The sequence below is a fragment of the Antechinus flavipes genome, chromosome 4, assembly GCF_016432865.1.
Source record: "Antechinus flavipes isolate AdamAnt ecotype Samford, QLD, Australia chromosome 4, AdamAnt_v2, whole genome shotgun sequence".
Taxonomy (NCBI): domain Eukaryota; kingdom Metazoa; phylum Chordata; class Mammalia; order Dasyuromorphia; family Dasyuridae; genus Antechinus; species Antechinus flavipes.
In genome coordinates, this window is record NC_067401.1 from 428,610,095 (window position 1) to 428,627,109 (window position 17,015).

Sequence of the window (17,015 nt, forward strand, 5' to 3'; positions counted from 1 at the left end):
GTTGTGACTCACCTAGAGTCACACAGTCAATATGTGTCACAAGTCCTATCTTTAAGACTGATTTTACAATTCTTCATTTCAAAATTGTTCATATCCTCATATGTGAATTGCTAAACTGGCTTGGTTTCAACTCCATAGAACATCATGTTCCACACAGAATAAGCTGAAAATCTCAACAGCATGTTGATTGACCCAATTTTTGATTCTCCAAACCATCTCAACTTCCTCAGCTTCCTCTCCCCATCGACTAGAAAATGGTAATGTGAACTTGGATGGTAACCTCCACAAACAGCTTTGCGTAGCTTTGAGTCCAAGGAACATCCTTCCTTTGGGCAAGATATCCCTGGTCCTCTCTCTCCTCCTTTCCAGCTTCTTTAGTGTTGTCTTCCCATTAGATTGCAAGCTCTTTGAAGGCAGGAACTGATTTTATTTTTCCAATTTACATCTCTAGTGCTTAGCACTGTGCCTGGCAGATAGGAAGCACTTAATGTTTACTAAATTAAACTGAGAGGATCACTTATCCTTTAGGAAATAGCTTATTGTGGTCTTACATATTTGCATAATTCCCTATATATCTTGGATTTATCAGGTACTCATTAGATACATTAGGTTTTCCCCAAAGTGACATCTCTCCTTCTTATCCCAATTGCACTGATTTTGCTCATGCAAATAATAGCCAATTTCATGTAATGGAAATGAAATGAAAACATTTTTTTGTGACTACTTCTATTACCTGCTTAAGAATTGTTTCCTTCCCCAGAATTATAAAAGGTACCTGATTTATATTCTCATTCTAGATGTATAGTTTGTGTGCATGTGTGTGTGAGGAGAAGTGTGGTGATCTTTCACATTCAAATCACATATTCATTTTTATATTGTATCATAAGCATAAGACAATTATCCCAACCATATTTCTGCCAAACTGTTTTTGTGTTGTCACTTCTATTCAATAATTCAATTATTTCTGATTTTTTCCTTAGCTGGTCTGTTCCATTAATCTGTTTCTATTTCCAACAAGTACCAAGTAATTTTAATAACTACTAATTTGCAATATAAAGTGAAGCATCATTCCATCTATTGCTTGTTTCATTTTTTCTCATGAGATTTTAGATTTTTTTTATTCCTCCCAATGAATTATTATTTTGACTAACTAAAGCTAGTTAGTTATAAAGTACTACCTTCTGGTAGTTTGATTAGTATGGCACTAAATCTATAAAATAATTTAATATGATTATTTTTGACATATTGGCATGGAATATGTCAGATAAATATCAGAAATTGATATCCCTCCAATTATTTAAATGTGCCTTGGACTAATTCCCAAATATTTTATGCATGATGTGATTGTTCTAGAACTTCCATTTGATTTCTTTGAGAATTTCGCTCTTTCTCTGTAGAAATGCTACTGATTTTTGTAGATTTTGTATTGTTATTTTCCTAACATTATTGTTACAATTCATTGCTTTCATTTCATTCTCTGCAATTTTCTAAGCATTCATTTTATACTTATCAGAATATCAATGTTTATTATACCTTAAATTTCTTTTTTGTCATTGTACCACTAAAATTTCTCTATGTCAAGTAAAAGTAGGGGAAAAAAAAGATTCTTGCATTATTCCTATATTTACTGAATAAATTCTGCATCCTTTTAAAGGTTACCAGGATCAACTCAAGTCTGTGAATTTGATCATCAATGTATATCAGTGATATTAATTGCTACTCCAGTTCCAAAGCTGAGACCTTGAATCATTGCCAGAATAAAAGGCATTGCAGACCAAGGTAAAGAACCTATAAGGGGAAAAAAAAACATATTTCTGTGGACTTAAATTTAAGTAGTTTTTTGTTGCTTCAATACATCTTTATTTTTATTATCTTTACTACTTAGTGATAATATTATACACAGTTCCACACTGAATATATTTAACAAAAAATATTATTCCTGTCAAATCTGTTCCTGGATAGGCCAGTTTTTTAACTACAAATTCCTTTAAATAAAAATTTACCACACATTTATCTTTCTGATTTAATGATAATCTTATACTTTATTTCATCTATGTTTTCAAATTTTATAAACAAAATGTTTTTGGCACTCCAAATTTTAGTAGTAGTTTTTCTTTTTTTAATGTAATCTTCAATGACTGAATTTAAATGTTATTTAAAAGTATTCCCAGAAGATGTGATCATAGCAAAATACTACAATAGTGCAAACAGTGTTATCTATTCCTATTAATGTTTTGTTCATTGAAGTGTAATGTTATTTGCATTATTTATAACATCATTTAACAATGTGACAAGCTGAAGAGAAATTAGGTCTCTTTCCCTGAAACAATATAAAGTCATTCATGGATACATTGTTGAAGTGTGAATGGATCCAACCATTATGGAGAGCATTTTGGAACTATGCTCAAAAAGTTATCAAACTGTGATCCCTTTGATCCAGCAGTGTTACTACTGGGCTTATATCCCAAAGAGATCTTAAAGGAGGGAAAGGGACTCCCATGTGCAAAAATGTTGGTGGCAGCCCTTTTTGTAGTGGCAAGAAACTGGAAACTAAATGGATGCCCTTCAATTGGAGAATGGCTGAATAAATTATGGTATATATGGAATGTTATGGAATATTATTGTTCTGTAAAAAATGACCAACAGGATGATTTCAGAGAGGCCTGAAGAGACTTACATGAACTGATGCTAAGTGAAATGAGCAGAACCAGGAGATCATTATATACAGCAACTAAACCATACGATGATTAATTCTGGGGGATGTGGCTCTCTTCAACAATAAGATGATTCAAACCAGTTCCAATTGTTCAGTAATAAAGAGAGCTATCTACACCCAAAGAGAGGACTATGGGAACTGAGTGTGGACCACAACATAGCATTTTCACTCTGTTATTGTTTGCTTGCATTTTTGTTTTCCTTCTCAGGTTTTTTTTTTTCTTTCTAGATCCAATTTTTCTTGTGCAGCAAGATAACTGTATAAATGTGTACAAATATTAGATTTAACATATATTTTAACATATTTAACATGTACTAGACTACCTGTCTCTAGGGAAGAGGGGTGGGAAGAAGAAGGGGAAAATTTGGAACAGAAGGTTTTACAAAGGTTAATGTTGAAAAATTACCCATGCATATGTTTTGTAAATAAAAAGCTATAATAAAATAAATTTTAAAAAACAAAATAAAAAGAATATAAAGTCACTACAAGAAGTGTGTGGGTTTCATTCTTTGTACTTGTAAGTCCAGCACCTAGCATAGTTCATTAGCAATATCAGTAACATCAGCACTAGCAGTAGCAGGTTAATACTTGTTGAATGATTGATGGGTGATATTGGAAGGGGTTGCATGGTTGTAATGGTGTAGAAGGTACTCTTCCAGATAAATTATGCTAGAGGTTGTCACTTTTAGTTTTTATACTAGTAATCTTATCTGTGGCCTTGTTAATATGAATTCCCCTCCCCCTAAATTTATGCTTGTTTTTACAAATGAAGTCTGTGAATGTATTTTAATTGGCTTTGCCATGTCCTCTAGCCTCCTGTGATTAAGAGTTAGGGATCAGCTTTGGTATCAGAAGTAAGGATTCATAAGTATCCCTTTTTCTCCTTACCAAACTATAATTTCATGAATTTGTCGAAAGTTCTTACTTACCAATGCCAAGAGAAGTCACAAAGCTCTTTGCATTGCTCTTTCATCTTTGGTTTGCAGGAAAAATCCTTAATCTTAATTGCTTAAACACAGTTCTCACAACAGACAACTTAATATCTATTTTTTTTTTAATTTTCAAAGAAAATAAAGGGGTATAGTTCATATTTATGTATACTTGGACTAATTTACTCATTATAGTAACTGATTTATTTGTGTTCTTAGGAACAATCCCTTGCCCAAAATTTTTTTAGGCATATAGGAGTTTTCAAACCCATTAAGATTTTTGGCTCTAGTTTTAGACAAAAAGAACAAAGTAACTAGTGCACAAGGGAGTTACATTCAAATTTTATTTGCTTTTCTCTCAAATTCTCGTTGCCCAAAATGATATACGCGCGCGCGCGCGCACACACACACACACACACACACACACACACACACACCCCGACTGTTTTGTTGGCTGTGATACTGACCTCTTTTTGTCATGTTACTCTAAATCAGTAGTTCTAAAAAGTTTTTTATCTCAGGAACCTTTTATACCCTTAAAAGTCTTTGAGGACTCCCCAAAGAGCTTTTGCTTATACAGATTAGAGCTAACAATATTTACCTTATTAGTAATGAAAATGTCTTAGAAGTATTATGAAAATAATTTTAAACTTGCAGACCTTGGAAAAAACTCAGGAAGCTATACTAGCCATAGAACTATAAAAGAGCTATTTGGGGTTTAAAGTCTCATGTTCTATCATTCTTTAATTCCATATTCTGTAATCAGTTTACCTTTTTAAAAAATCATTTCCTGTGTTTGGATACCAGAAAACTTTTGCGTTAAAAAACAACAACAACAACAACAACTAAACCTTAAATAAACTAAAAGGAAGGAAGAAAGTAAGGATCTGTTCTGAGGCTGAGCAAACACTAGATCAGAAACAGAAAGAAGGAGGTTGCCACCCTCTCCAAAGCTCTGAAGTACAATTCTAATAAAGTCCAAATAAGAAGAAAAAATTTAGATGGGATTGGGGTTATTTCTAAAGTTTTGAGCTACAATACAATATAGCACGTGTCTATTCTGGAATTTGAACATAAACTGATCTCACAGCCTTTTAATGAAAAATCACCAATTTTTGTTTAGGAACCAGATCAAATACTTAAAATTACATTCACATTTCATGAATACTAAATTAGCATATTGGGAGGAAAATGGGACAATCCAACCAGAAAAGGTTATCTACCATTAGGACTATTTTAAAATTTATAGTAACATTTTTATTGATTTATTATTATTAACATTTATTGATGCTCACTTTCATTTCTACATCACTATTACTTCTCAATGACTCTATCTCCCAGTCTACAAATAAAGTCCTTAGAACAAGCAAGCAGCTAAACAAAATACATTAAAATATTGGCCATGTTCAGAAATGCATGGATATATTATATTAGGGAATCTATTGTCTGTCTACCAAGAAGGGTGCATGCTTTATTATTGTTTCTCTGAAGATATGATTGGTCACTGTGTCATCAGTGCTATCACTGACCAGTGTTGGTTTCCTTATATAACTGTGTTCATTGCTGGTTCTGCTTACTTATAAAATAACTATTCTTTAATTTAAAAAAAAAAAAAAAAAACAACCTATTTGTGATAGATTCAGAATCCAAACACATACAAAGGCATACTGGGACCCAAATCAATCAAACAGTATTTACTGTACCAACTGAGAGGGGTGCCTAAGCCTTAAATTCCAAATTTTGACAGAATCCATGATTTCACAGCTATAGAGAGCTACTGGAAAATTACTGGATGCTTCCTCTGTCTTTTCCTCAATGTACAGTTTTAAAGAAAGGCTTGAAGTGCCTGAAGATTAGCCCACTGTCCAGTAGTTCTGACTTCACAAGGACCAATTCTGTATCCACCATTCTGTGCTGCCTTTCATTTCAGTTTAAATTACATTAAAGATGTACTACGTTTATAAGTAGCATAGAGTAATGGTGTTGCAAGTTCAATTCCCACTTGACACTCAAAAGGTATAACTATTGGTTATCATCCTGCACTTCAGTTTCCTCATCTGTAAAACCTCAAGATTTTAGTTTTTTAAATGCAACATCCTGGAATCTTTCAATATATATAATACAAACATAATTACATATATAATACAAAGAAATTTAGAGATATTTAAACTGGTATTGCTGCTTAGCACCTAGTCAAAAGCATCTACTAATGCTGTTCTTTAACAACTCAGAATTAGGACAAGGGGATGAGAGGAATCTCCTTAAGACAGATCAAGATTACTGGAGTCATACCACACACACCTGTCATTCTCTCTCAAAAACCTTGGAGCTTTGTGGTAAGGCTTTAGATCTGGAATGCTCATGGAGCCTTATCCATTATAAGTGGACATTGGAAATGATATAACAAGGAATAAACACAATGACTAAGGGGCTGAGTCACTTTATACTATATTCAGCTGATAGCATCAAACTTAATAGAAAACAAAAAAAAAAACGAATCAGACATCTAATTAACACTATTTAACATGTGAATTTTATTTTCTCCACTTAAACATTTTTGAAACACTATAAAAGCTCATTTTGGACAGCTAATGACCATTTAATTAGGACCTAATTAACATCAACAATAAATTTAAGCTACATTTGTTTGATAGAAAAATAGTAGCCTTATTCAGCTTTTACCAAAAATACATCAAACGTGTTGTGAAGGGGAAAAAAAATTACTAAATGTAGTTTTTTTAATCAATATTGATAGAAATAGAATTTTAGATGCTTATATTTTAATAGAGCCTCAAAAACCATAACTTTATTACTATAGTCTTTACATCATTTGATAGACATATGTATTAAAATTTTAGTTGAATTTTCATCCCATTTACCAACTGTTTTCAAAGTTCAAACATCAAGGGGGAAAATCTAATATCGATTCCAAGTTGGAATATAACTCTAATCAACCATCTTACAATCAAGATATTGTAATATCTCCTCAGAATTAATCACAGTGCCTGACACTGCTTTTGTTTTGGGCCTAAATCTTGGTCGAGGAAACTCTTTAAGCACTTAATAAATGCTGAATGAAGAATGGGTATTTTATTAAGCATAGATATCAAGACCATTTCATATACAGAAAAACAATAAAAAGTATTACTGTTAGTGACAATATTCTTTTTATTCTCTATTCACCTTTCTCCTATGCTGCTGAAAGGACAATTATTCCCCTGAGAAGCTTTCTCTCATCTCAACAGTGTACCATGAGATCCAAAAGCATAAACTTACTACAATTGTTAAAAATCTTTTCTCATTTTACCAGCATCTTTTTGGAGAAAAACTAAATATTACTTGATCACTAAAAAAAAAAATTTACCAACAAAAGTATCAACATAAAAGAATGATTTTGTTGAAAAGCACTCTCCTTTTTCCAAGTGAATGAAATGTTCTTGGACTTTTAATCTGGTTATTAATGAATTTTTCTATGGTTTCCTCATATATATGCTATCTTTATGGAGTTAAGAAGACTGATTCCCTAGGTCACTACAACATTCTCCTGATGATACTGTATAACTATAGAGCCCAAAATAACACAATCTAAAAGTTAAAATTTAAATAATCAAAGTGCAATGAAAAAAATACATGGTGAGCTTAAGGATGATGTAGAATGCTATAAAATAATGGCCTGCAGGCTAGAAGTGAATTAATACTCAAGAATCATATAGAAACAATGAGAGACAACAGATGAATAACCCAAGTGATATTCTGGTACTCTGGAGACAATAAAAAATAAAGGTGAATACCTAGAGTATATTGGAGAGATCCTTTATGATGGATGTGTAAAGAAAACACAGCAATGAACCAGAAGAAGATTGTGAGAAAATGTAGAAGGGGTTATATGCTATGTGCTAGTATTGGGAGTACTCACTTGAATGAAATCAGAGATCTTTAAGAAGTATCCAAATAAATACTCTGAGATCAAAATTCAATACATTAATTATACTGTTCTCCAATTAGACAAAAATATATTAATTGGTGAAAAACTGTTCAGAACACTAAAGTTCCAAATGTAAACTTCAGATATGATAAACAATATGCTAATTATTTTTCAATTTTCAATGTCCAATTGCATTAAATATGTTCAATTTATACATGCATAGCTATATTTTTCAAGGAACAACTACAGGACTATGTCAATAGAGAAAAAAGCCAATATTGCTTAATAATTTTTAGATGTTCTTTTAACTCAGAAATTTCTTTTAAAAAGTAAGCTATACCTAAGGCTTCTATTTTCTTTTTGCCAAAGCCAACCCAATGAACACATATCTTTTTATCTTATCACCTTGAGAGAAATGTTATATTATTAATAACTAAATATTGATTTGTGATCCATCCTATTCCTTTTATTTCTATTAAGGTCCAGTCTCCTGAAAAGGTCAGTCAGTGCTTGAAAGGCATGGCTGAGTGATGAGATTACTAGCCTCCAAAGCACATGTTCAAGGGATCCCACACAACTGGGAAACCTAATTTCTGCTTAGAATATAAACAGAATATGTTCTAGATGAGCCTTTGCCTGGTTAAAGAATCCACTGTCCTTAATATCTTGCATTAGAGTTTAAGGCACCACAATTCATGAAGGAAAAAACTAAGCCTAAAGGTCCAGATGGAAATGATTTCCCCTGTCAAATTGTCTTGAGGATGGTTAAGTCTCATAATTATACCATATTTTCAGCAGGAGGAGCTGAATATTATCAATGACCAGAAACTAAGTTTCTTATCCTCCAAATTTTTCAAGCAAATTGCTCCCACTATTATTCCCATTCTCTAAACTTCAATTTCTCTTTATCCAGTGAATCCTTCCATGCTACCTTTCCAACCATCCTCACTAGCTATCATCTCTTTTCACCTTCTCAACTAAATTTCTTGAGAAAATCATCTCCACTAAGTACCTGCACTTCCCCTCTGCTTACTTCTCTTTTGAGACCTCCGAAATTTGGCTTCTAATTTCACCATTCAACAGAAATTGCCATCTCCAAAAATTACCAATGATCTCTTAATTGACAAATCCAACAGCCTTTATTCAATCTTCCTTGTCCCTTGACCTCTCAGAAACAATTCATGTTTAAAAGCCTCCCTCCTCTCTTGGATACTCTAAAACCCTTCAGGTTTGTGTGACAATGCTCCCTTGCTGAACCACTCACCTTTGCTAGTTCTTCATTCAGGTTCTATTTGGATATTTATAATCAAACCTCTGTCTGATGTCACCACTTCTCATGGGTTCATTTATCTCTAGATATATGATTTTCAGATATATTTATGCAATAGTAGTCTCTCTCCTGACTTAAGAGTCTTGCATCACCAACCATCTTTTAGACAAGACAAATTAGATGTGCTATGGGCTTCTCAAACCCTACATGTCCCAAATAGATTTCCCTTCAAACTCTCTTCTCTTCCCAACTTCCTTATTAGCAAAAAACACCACCAGCCTCTTGGTCATCTAAGCTCACAACTTCATAAAGTACCTCTGACTCCTCACTGACATTATAAACTGTTCCCAAACTGTTACCAAATCAGGTCATTCCTACCTTTACAACATTGCTCATGGAAATGCCCTGCTAGCTATGCTCCTGATTTTCCTGACTACCATGCCATAGCTGCATTATTACCTTGGACTTTCCCTCAGTGTCTGAGACCTTCTCGTCCTGGATCATTACTCTGCCCATGCTTGTCTTTGGTACATGAGAGGTTGCAAGTGTCTCCATTTTGGGGAGCGGCTCAGGCTTGTTAATTAAGCTTCACAATTTTCCTTGCCCTACTTCTGGCTTTGGGGATTACATAAAAGCTCCAATACACAGTCTTTTCTCACCCCCTCCCTCTTTCAATTCTCTTTTTTGTGTTGTCTTCCCCCATTAGAATGTAAGCTCTTTGAGAGTAAAGACTCTGCCTCTCCTCTCCTCTTCTCTTCTCTTCTCTTCTCTTCTCTTCTCTTCTCTTCTCTTCTCTCTCTCTCTCTCTCTTGGACATTAAAGAGATTTGCAAAAATATGTAAATGCCATTCTTCTCACTATATTTTTCGTTTTGAAAAATAATAATTTTTATATTAACATATAACATTTCTATTATCATTTTTCAAATCAATATTTTAAAATTATGTTTTAATTTTTAACATGGAAACATCAATAATTGTAACTGGGCACAAGCAAAAGGAACAAAAAACCCCTAATTGGGGTCCTCAATTTTTAAGAGCTTAAAGGGGTCCTCAAAAAATTTTAAATGTATGAAGGGTTCTTGAGACCAAAGAGTTTTGAGAATTATTGATGTACAAAATGCATGCCAATAACACTACAGATAAAACTGAAATAATAACATTGCCAAAAATCAGAAAAGATTTGGTAATATTTCTATATAAATCTATTTTCATGACTAAAGAATGATCATATCTTTTCTGTGTTCAACATCAATATGTTTAAGCACCTACTATATAGAAGGCCCTACTAATGCTTGCTCATGCTAGGGGGCATAAAAAGGCAGAAATGAAATCTGGTAGCTATTTTTGAGAAGTTTATAGCTGGGAGATAACAAGCAAAAAGTTAGTACTAGTTCCGGTGATTAGAAAAGATCACTTGACATGGTACATAAGCTGAGCGCTGAACAAAGAGTCTAAGAGCATATACATAATTGGCACAGCCAACTGAACCCACATGTCCTCTCACTAAAAATCCAGCAACTTTCTACCACAACCCACCAATAACTAAGAGGTTTTATTTTACTGTGACTGATGTTATGTACAGCTAAAGTTTATAAATATCACCGACTTAAAAAAAGCCCTATGACTCATCCACATGGCTACTGCATCTCATATACCTGTATTTGCAACACATTCTAATTTCTTCTTATGGATCTAGATTACGCTAAGTGAGTTAATTTCTTTTGCTCTAAACTCAGTCTGCCTGCAGGCTCTCCCAGCCTGCAAGTGAGAGAAATGAGGATTAAGCAACCTATGGAAGGGCTATCCAAATAAGCCAGATCAGCACTTCTCAAAGTGTGGTCTATTCATAGGAATCTATCAAAATTTATCACTAAGACATTATTATTTGCCTTTAAATACTCCTTCCTTAAATTTGTTTGAGGATGGGTTTTCTTCATATACTTCTTCAATCAAAACAAAAGAACACAACACAATGAATGTAGAAGCAGATAGAAGAATTCAGTCTAAAAAGTGAAAAGGATAAAATGATTCCTAATAATATGGAGGAGTTTGAGTAGTGAGGAAGGTGCTAGAGGATACCCTCCTCTTTATAGCCAGGAGGAAGAGAATGACTGTTGGAATACTAGTGTTAACTCAACTTAAAACAAGGTGATAACTCAAGGGAGATGTTAGAATCCTAGTGTTAACTCAATGTAATTGGTACAATGCTTGTGTTTATACCTTTACCCATTGAAGTTCACAAGTATGGGAGTTTTCACAAAGTAAACTTTGTAAATGACAAAGACAATTTCCTCAAACTAAACAAAAAAGTATTTGAGAGGGATGAGTTGAACATCACTTAAAAACTGATGCAGAACATAATTATTCTCTGGCTTCTCATTTCTCTTATCCTTTAGGGTTTTCCATTATCAACAACTTTTACTGTCATCATTCTTTGGCTTCAGTTCCTATCAAAGCCAGACTACGAATGCATATAAACCAGCTAGGTTCTCTTTGAGAGGTATCAGAGCACACAGTGGATCTCAAGCTTCATGTCATAACTCAAGTCCTTTCCCCCAAACCATCCCCCCTTCTTAATTTTCCTATTACTGTCCTAAACAATAGTGGTCACTGAAGCTTATAAACCTGTGTCATCCTCGCCTCCTCTTGTATTCACTTTACATAATCAATGTGTTTTCAATCCTATTATTTTTACTGATATAGAAGCTCTTTTATATGTCACTTCTCCATTCACATAGCCACAATCCTAGTATAATTTTTCATCATGTCACAAATGGATTTTCTGCAAAAGCCTTCTGTAACCTGGTCTCCCTGCTCCAAGTTCAACTTCTACTCAGCTGAGAAAGTGATCTTCCTTAAAGTACAAGTCTTGTTATCCCTCTAATTCAGTAAACTCCAATGGCTCCCTGTTTTCTAAGAATCAAATATAAATCTCTCTCTTATGTATAGCCCTTTATATTTGGAACCTTTCTTTTTTTTCTAGTCTTCTTATGCTCAATTCTCTTCCACACACTCTACCATAAACTGTTCTCTGCTGTTCTCACTATAGGGCTGCATAGACCAATAAAGTCCTGGTGTAGAAGGTAAGACTTGAGCTGAGTCTTAAAGGAAGTGAGGGAAGCTAGGAGATAGAGATGGGAAGGGAGCAATATGTTTAACATGTTCACGGAGGACTAGCACACCTGTGAGCTTTTTCAGGGCTACTCACCCATGTTTGGTGTCTCTCTGGAATCAAATTCTCACTTGTGGCTCCAAAAAGCTGTGGCATGGGCAGTAGCAACAACCCAGGTAAAAACCATCTCAGCAAATGGGCTAAATCAGGTAGACAGTTCGGTATCCTTAACAGTGAACATGCAGTGTATCAAAGAAGGAAAAGCAAGCAGGGCAGGTGTATCTGGATCCTAACACCATGAAACCAAGTGAGAGTGGAAATAAAAACAGTAGCTTCATATTACAAATAAAAAGGTGACACTTCATGAGGGTGACTTATCCATAATCCTTTCACTGTTACCATCAAAAGTGCCAAATCCCAGTATTGACTCCAAGTCCAACTTGAAATGTATGATCCTAGGAGCTATCTTTACCTTTTATTGTCCCATACTCAATTCAGTAACTTGCACATGCTTGAAGAGCTATTAGTTTAGGGTGCGTGTTTTTTTTTTTTTTTTTTAAATAAATACAGACCACAACTCTTCTAACATGAAAGACAGTCTTCAAGCACTAACCTAGTTCAGTGCCTTTGCTCAGCTTTTCTCTGCAGAATGTTATCTGCAGGTTGTCTCTCCCATTAAACTGTGAGTTGCTCAAGAGGAAGGACTTTTACCATTCTCTGTATTCCCAGCATTTAGTACAGTACCTGGCAGAGTAGGCATGTTAATGTTTATTGGCTGGCTCTTTCTTCAAGTGCTGAATTTCTACCCACTCTTTAAATCCCAAGTGAAATGTCACCTCCATCCTAAATCCTCCAAGTAGTTGTTTGCGTGTTACCTTTCAATCTCACAGATAGCATGCTGTTAGTCTAATGCAATTATGGATTATGACAAGTTGCATGTTGTCCTATACACCCTCTTCCTTCTTCCTTTTCTCTCCCCCAACCCACCAGACTGTAAACTCCATGAGAGTAGAAACCATATTTTAGAGAAACATTCCATCTCTTGCTTTTCTTAACATATGCTCAGCAAATAACAGACATATAATAAATGTCTGAATTGAATTCAATTTATATAGCATCTTTTAAGAAGCTAAACAAGATTTATTTCACAGAAATATCAGTGAGAAAAGTTTCAACTAATGTAATTATAACTATTCAATTTAGCAAACATTTATTAAGTGCTTATTTGGTTGAAAGCACTTACTAAAGGACTGGAGATTGGAAATATGCAGATAATTTACATGTAATAAGCATATAAGAGATATACAATAATGTTAATGTGTACAGTTTGAAGGAGTAAAGGTCATTAACAAGTGGAAGGATTGGAGAAGATAGTATTTAAGCCAGTCTTTTTTAAATGGATAGGAATTCAGTACTCAAAGAAAAGGAGAAAAGACATTTCATAGGAAAGGGGGTGACCAAAGACACAAGAGGCACATGAACGGTGTTTTCAAGTAATAAGTCATTAAATTTGGAGCCTAGAGAAGATGAAAGTGAGAGAGATAAGGGCTGAATGCCAAGTAAAGGAATTTGAACTTTACTCAATGAGCAAAATATTTTTTGACCACAGCAAAGATGTGACCAACTTTTTTTTGTAGAAGGAATTGTCTAGCAGTGGCATGAAGAGTCACTTGGAAGGAGAAGAGAATAAATGAGGAAAACTTATTGCAAAGTTATTTCAATTATCCAGATGGATGATAAAGATCTGTACTTCACAGTAAAAATGGAAATAAGTGAATGAAAAAGTATTTATTTAATAATGAAGTGTTTATGTAGAAATAAAAGTGATAGGATCTGGTAATTTACTACATATTAGGAAAAGAATAAAGATAACACAAAGATTTCAAACATGGTAGACTGAATGACTGGTAACAGGAGCAGCCAAGTGAGAAACAGGTTTTAGGTAGAAAGATAAGAAAAGTCAGTGTAATATCCTGATAAAGGTTATTTAGGCAATTAGATGTATGTCTTATAGCTACAGAAAGAAGAAATACAAAACTATAATTTTCAGGAGTTATCTTAAATAAAGATAATAAAGGACAAACCTTTAGGTAATCTGCATGGCTGGAAAAATCAAAAAGAGAAGGAGAACTCAGATGAGGCACTGTTTAAAGAGATTTCTAGAACCAGGGATATATGCTTCTGAAGCCAACAAATAAGAAGCGAGGGTAAAAATGGTACGTTACTAAAATTAAAATATCCAGTAACTAGATAATAACCACCATATGGTATGAACAATGCCAACAAATTGATACTGGCCAATGTTTTAAACAGTGAATGTTGCCACAGTTTTCAAGACTCAAAGAACATATCTTTCCAACAGCCCAATGAAATCATTCAGCCAGCAGTCATGAATCTGTGCTATCCTCAGTCTTCAGATTCCATCAATCAGAGAAGCTGAATATGCCTCTAGAGACAGGAGAACTGTAATCCTGGATGACAGCCTAAGAATCTCAGCTAAAGGCAGCAGGAAAACACATCAGCTTGAGCATCCAATCTTAGACTGGCACAAATGATCTCGTTATATCTATAGCTTTCCAACTCATATTACATAATAACACATGAGTGATAATATATGTATTTCTGAATCCTGGATCATTCTGAGAATTTAAAAGAGAATATGAACATTATTTGCAGTAATCAGACACAGGAAGAAGCTGTTAACTAGAGCCAGAGGAAAGGGCTCATGTTCAAATCCCACTTCAGATGATTACTACCTATAGTAAATCCTAGGTAATCACTTAACCTACCTGTGGTTCCCTTACATCATAAAATGAGGAGAATTGACAAGGTGGCCTCTTCTGGCCCTTAAAGCTCTAGTTCTATGACACTGGGTTACCAAAAGGATATACTAACATGATTATTTGCATTTAAAAATAAAGTCATTAAAAATTTTCATCTTACCAACTTAGATCAGTATTCTAAAGATATAGTATTTCAACTTTTTAAATAGTTGTTAGTTTATTAAATATGAAACTATTTTTCAACCATAAGTTCTGGTTAGTGAATATATGCACTGAAGACTATTTTTACCTAATTTTAAAACTTTTAAAAAGTCCTTCCCAAGTAAAATCACCTTACTCTGGGCATCAACTTACTCTTCTGAAAAAGAGGACTAGAGCATCTCTAAGTCATTTTCCAACATTCTGAAACTATATAAAAAATAATCAGTGTTTCTTTTAAAGAATCCTATAAGTCAAACTGCTTTTTTTTTCCTCTTCCCTACTCTCCCTCTTTTTAATCCGGGGAAACAGAACCAGAAATAATTATAAACACTTACTGGAAAAATTTTTCATCAAATACACACATATATATGTATATAACACACACGCGTATATACACACATATACATAAAACACTACAGAATAAATCACATGTGTAATACACTCAGAGTTGAAAACAAATTTTATTAAGCTAAATTTAAAGTTGACTTTTACATTCTACTTATTCAGGTCAACAGTTTCAGTAACTGAACATTAACTTCGACACAAAAAGTACTTTAAAGAAATTATTAGTATACTCAATCAACCCTACCCAACAGAACAACTCTTTGATACTACTGACAGAAACTTATTTACTTCGAAGTTCGGACGAATATGTCAATATCCTGTATCTCTGCAGGCCAGGGCAAAGATACAGGCAAGAACTGTCTGCTTTATTACATTTTCGAAAAAGACTAATTCTTATTTAAAGACAATAAAACAGAGAAAGGAGTCTGGGACTTAATGCATGAACTTTGAAGGAGGTGCAGGGAGCCTCAACAGTTGAGCCCAACACGAGGCCTGAGCAGCCGGAGAACCCCGGGGGCGGGGGTCGCTAGAGCCATTTAAGGGGCTGCGAGCCGGCGTAACGGGAAGGGCTCCATTTGGAGGGTTTCACGCCGGGGGCCGAGGAGCCGGCCCAGCCCAGCCCAAAGCAAAGCTGTCAAAATGACAAGAGGCGCGGCGTGCCCGGAGGGGGAGGGGCGGGACCAGCTCAGCTGTCACTTGGGGATTGCTTCTCGCCTCCGGGGAGTCGGGGCATACTCAGTCCCGTTAGGAGAAGCCCCCGAGCCAGGCTCGGCTCCCGGCCTGGGGGCGCGAATAAAAAACTGGCTGCTCGGTGGGCGGGTGGCGGGCAAGAGAAAAGAGCCAACTTTTCCGCCCAATCCGGCCGCCCGCTCCGGCTGGGGGGTGGGGGTGGGCGGCAGCATGCAGCCGCGCCGAGGAGCCCCCTCAGGACCCCATCTCGCCTGCCCTCCGCCCATCTGGAGGGGCCCGCGGCTGCAGGGTGGGGGCGCTCCGCGACCCGCGGGACCCCCCGGCGTCCCCAGACCAACAGCCGGGGCCGGTGGCCACCCCCTCCCCCACACGCCGCCGCCCCCCGGCCAGAGCCGCCCCGGAGCCCCCTCCCCGGGCCTCCCACTCACCCAGGTAGCGGCTCCGCAGGCGGGACGGGTCCTCCAGCCCTAGGGACCGCTTCCTTACGTCCCAGAGCAGGTGTGGGCAGCAGCCACCCCGAGACATGGCGCGGAGGGAGGCGGGGAGACCCCGGGGTGGGGGGAGGGGTAGAGGAAGGGGAGGGGGAAGAAGGGAGGGAGGCCAGGGACGGGGGGCGGGGGGAAAGAGGGCGGGAGGAGGGGGCGTGCACGCGGAGACTCCGCTCCGAGCCGCGCGCACCAAGTCTGCCTAAGGTGCCCGGGCTCCCTCCGACTCGAAGCCCGGGTTACGTCCCTCCCGGAGATCGTCTCATGCTCTCTCCCAGAGCGCTGCCGCTGTCTCCTCCCTCAACCCCCTTCGAGGAGGAGGAGGAGAAGGAGGAGGAGAAGGCGGACGGCTCCTCCTCCTCCTCCGCCTCCTCTGACACGTTCCCCACCCAGACTTTCTCGCGAGATGACTACCCAGCCCGAGCGATAGGGGTCAGAGCTCCTCGCACAGCATCTCCCGCTTGGCGGCCGCTCTAGCTCAATCCTGGATCTCTCTATAGACAAAAAAGGGGTGGGGCGATGGGAGGCAGACCAGGGTTCATTCCTCTCAAACAGTT

The 17,015-nt window shown here is 36.6% G+C and overlaps 1 protein-coding gene across 7 annotated transcripts in view; it reads right to left on the reverse strand.

Annotated features, from left to right (window-relative positions):
• The window catches only part of DCAF6 (DDB1 and CUL4 associated factor 6), a 160,456-nt gene extending 143,687 nt beyond the window's left edge, over positions 1–16,769 (reverse strand). For 2 of the 7 annotated variants that reach the window (XM_051999015.1, XM_051999013.1), the window contains exon 1: positions 16,402–16,769. In XM_051999015.1, coding sequence (XP_051854975.1) covers positions 16,402–16,498 — 97 coding nt within the window. In that variant the 5' untranslated portion in view covers positions 16,499–16,769. The remainder of the gene's footprint in view (positions 1–16,401) is intronic. The other 5 variants (XM_051999016.1, XM_051999014.1, XM_051999017.1 and 2 more) reach the window with 3 other exon arrangements.
• Between the last annotated feature and the right edge of the window lie 246 nt (positions 16,770–17,015).